General features: G+C 45.1%; 1 protein-coding gene across 1 annotated transcript; it reads right to left on the minus strand.

Moving 5' to 3' along the window:
- Window positions 1-2,115: 2,115 nt before the first annotated feature.
- LOC101570605 (39S ribosomal protein L30, mitochondrial-like) lies at window positions 2,116-2,675 on the minus strand. The gene has a single exon (XM_023710168.1). It carries the CDS (start codon window positions 2,653-2,655, stop codon window positions 2,116-2,118), a length of 540 nt encoding a protein of 179 aa, XP_023565936.1. The 5' UTR covers window positions 2,656-2,675.
- Window positions 2,676-3,830: the final 1,155 nt, after the last annotated feature.

A 3,830-nucleotide genomic window follows, 5' to 3' on the forward strand; every position in this document is an offset into this window, starting at 1 on the left:
TTCTACATTTTGGTCCTTATTTACACTTATGGTTTCTCACACCAGAAAGCGATGTGGTATTTATATGGGTACCAAATTTATTTCACTTAACTGTAGTTTTCAAGGTGGATACACTTTCTTTTTATTTATTTATTTATTTATTTTTGGATACACTTTCAAATTCTAGAATTTTCTATTTTACACATTTGAAAAGATTAAGGATCTCAAAACACTCCTAACAGCTAAATCTTGGAAGCGACCTATACAATAAAGAAAATGTGGCATTCACACCGATGGTGTGCTACTCTGCTTTATAGAAAGACAAACTGGAGTGGTATGTGGTAAGATGGATACACCATAAGACCACAATTTTAAATGAGGTAATCAAGCATGCAAGCCTCAATACCATATGGTTTCTTATGTGAGAAACCCAGGATACAAATAAAGAGCGAAGAAAAGATAATAGGAAGTAAGGGGATGGGCTTTCTCAGATGAGAAGGGGGAGGGGAAGGAAAGGAAGTAGAGTTCCCACGAAGACGTGCTCTCTGCAGGGAGCAGCTCCCCATGGGGGGTGTGAGTGGCCACTGTGTGCTGCAAACATGGAGTCATGGAAAGCCAGACATGAAACACAGTGGTGATGAAGCCACATGTCTCGGTGCCTCTCACAGGATCTCTGGCCACCACACTGCTCTCTTAGTTGTCCTTCAGCCTGTATCAGTGGGGCCCAGAGCCTGGCCTCATGCAGCCTAGCCAGCACTTAGCCACTGAGCTACGTCCCCAGCCTTTTTCAACTTTATTGGGAGACAGGGACTCAGTAAGTTGCTCAGTTGCTTAACTTCAGCCTTAGGCTCAGAGTAGCTGGATTAGTTGGGACCTGGGGCTGCTCGTCATTCCTTTCTTTAGAAGCCCAGAGATGTTGGCTTCTACACACCTGGCAGCACCTGAAGAGAGTGGGCTGCTCCTTCCCTAGTGCCTCACATGCCCAGACCATGGACACCTGGGGCCTCTCCAGTCTTTCTCTTGTCTTAATCTAGTAGCCCTAGCCTTGGGCTGCCAAGCCACCCTATCCCAGCAGTGGTCTTCACGAGTTACTGGAACTCCCAGTGGCTGCTGCATGAGGGAGGAGGAATTGGAAGCGAAGCCATGAAGATTCGGTGGTGTTTATTACTACACAGTATTTAGCCGACCTTGATAAACATGGGTACGTAATGTGGTGTTGTCAAAATATGTGGTCAATTGAAAAAATCATTACACTAAAGGACACATTGCCATGAGTCCCCCTAAAAATACTCCTCACTGCTCTTGCTGCTTTATGAGATGGCTCTGGAAGTCCTCTTTCATAAGTGTTTTCATGAGATGTGATAAAAAACTAAGGTGACTGCCACTGTCAAGTGACCTCCACCAGAATGGCAGGCTCACACAAGCAGCACAGGGCATCCTCAGCCAGCTCATTCACTGTGCAACTCCTAGCTCTTCCTGTAAGCCAAAATGACCAGAAAAGTTCAGTGCTTCAATCAGTTCAGAGCATGGAGGCAGCTGCGGCCTGCAACTAAAGACTCTCAGGAAGGAGCACTTCCGGAGCTGCTGCAAGAAGTGGCAAGAAGGAAGGGACAAGAGTGTTTAAAGCAAGGGGGAGGCTTCAGAGGGGGATTGATGACAATGTGTTTTTTCCTATAATAAAATTATTATTGTTGTTATTGTTGTGGTACTGGGGATTGAACTCAGGATCTTGCACTTGCCAGGCAGGCGCTTATGCCACTGAGCTATCTCTCCAGCCCTAAGATAATAAAAATTAAAAAAAAATATAAACACTAATGCCTCTTTTGAGCATATCTTGCACTGCTTTGAGAGAGTGTGTACCTTGTGAGTGAGAGAGGAGAGGGGAGAGGAAGAGGGAGAGAGAGACAGGGTGAAGGGGTTCTCCTCGACCAAAACTTGTTGGCTTCCAGTGGAAGAGTTTGAATATTCTATTTTTTTAAAAACTCTTTTATTTTATTTTATTTTGCTTTTTTGACAGAGTCTTGCTATGTAGTTCAGGCTGGCTTTGAACTCATGGGGATCCTTTTGTGTCAGCCTCCAAAGTGCTGGGATTACAGGTGTGTACCACGCTGCCTTTGTTATTAGGCTGGTCTTGAATTATGTAGCCTGGGTCCGTCCTTGAACTTGCAAGGATTCTTCTGCCTTTGCCCCCTGAGTGCTGGGCTTACAGGTGTCCACAGGCTTCAGCTGCCACTGCACTACTAACTCCCCGGTACTCTTGAGGCACGTGTTAGCCATGTTCTCTTCTGTGGGAAGTCCTTGAGGCAGCTTCAGAGGCTGCATTCTTACGAGATGCTTAACCACTTTCAGCTTTGCATTTACTGAAGGGATGTTCTTATGAACTTGAGGAGTGTGTGCTTTTTCTAATCCAAGCATCTTGATTACATCTTTTCCCCAATATGGTCGTCTTATTGTACTTTTTATTCTGGTAACAACATGTAGTTTATGAGGGTGCTGTGGATCCCCACCATACTTTTCATGATCTTCAGGTGAAGGCTGAAACACTTTATCTGGAATTCTTGATTTGGTAACTTTGTGACGAATCCAATCTGTACCCATGAGAGATTCCACACGTTTTGTCACAGTCTGTAGCCTGCCTGGGGGCCTGTGAACCACTGAACACAAAATCCCTGCCATAGTGTCATAATTATATGTCTTCAGAGATTGTAGGAAGCAAACAGATCTACTGGGGAAATGCTCTGGAAATGGACAGGTTCTCCCCTTTCCTGGTGCCGCGCCCGCTAAACGTCCAGCCTGAACTTCCGCACAAAGCAGAAGCCAGTGAATATTCTATTATGAAAGCTGTGTTTATTTTAGGTTTGGGCCCTGCATGAAGCCTCTTGTTCCTAAAAATCTATAGCTGTCTTAGAAGTGATTTTAAAAACTGCTGTAACTATTTATAAGTGTACAGTACATTTTAGTAGTGCAAAGGATCTTTGCATAGTGGTGCAACAGATCCAAAGCTGAAATTCTACCCCAGTGAAGAACACCAGCTAGTCCTCCCTCCCTCCAGCCTGGGGACTGCCGCTCTGTGTTCTGTTGCTCTGAATTGAATTACTCCAGACAGCTTTTACAATACAAGCCACTTGAAAGTTCTCAGTGTGTAGGGTCCTAGTCCCTACTTTTCTCCTCCTGCTTACTAAACTTTCCAAGATACACAGATGCAGAGGGAGCGGAAGTACAGTTCTAGCTTTCGCCACACTTAGCTCTTGCTCCCTGTGGGAAAGAATGAGTAATACGGGTGCTCCTCTGCACAGTGAGAGTCTGGGGCTCAGAGATGCTTTCAAAGGGCCTCGCTTCTCTGGATCCCTGCACCTCCTGGAGGGAGCCACCCCCTTGCCAAGGCCTGACTGCTACCTACATTTTTAGCAGAGTTATCCAGAGCATAGTTCCAGAGCAGAGTTCCAGAGCCCTGAAGGTCAGTTTGAAAGGTAGACAATTTCTGGGACAGCACGAACAAACCTCACTGAGACAGTTTCCTTTGATCCTATTGGACCCAAGCCCACAAGGGACAGTGTGCTTAAACTACGCCCTCAGCTGAGGCATTATCATTAGCTTACACCACTGAGAAGTTTCTCCTTTTTTAAAAAAAAATTAAATTTGGGGGAAGCCAGAGCTTTAAGTTGATTCAAGAAGCTGAATTCATATTTAGAATCTTTCCAGTTACCAAGTGGCTTAAGCTGACCAAGAGAAGTTCTCTTAGTAGCCCGACAGGCCTGGGTTAGATCACATATCCCTCATTACATGGTCAGTACTTCTGACATTTCTTCTAGCTCTGATTTTTTCTTTGTGTGTGTGGGCCAGGACCAAAA

This window comes from Octodon degus, unplaced genomic scaffold, assembly GCF_000260255.1.
Source record: "Octodon degus isolate 3935 unplaced genomic scaffold, OctDeg1.0 scaffold00016, whole genome shotgun sequence".
Classification (NCBI taxonomy): domain Eukaryota; kingdom Metazoa; phylum Chordata; class Mammalia; order Rodentia; family Octodontidae; genus Octodon; species Octodon degus.

Excerpts from the sequence above, each read along its gene's own strand:
- LOC101570605 (XM_023710168.1), bottom strand. The coding sequence starts at position 2,655 with ATGGCAGGGATTTTGTGTTCAGTGGTTCACAGGCCCCCAGGCAGGCTA.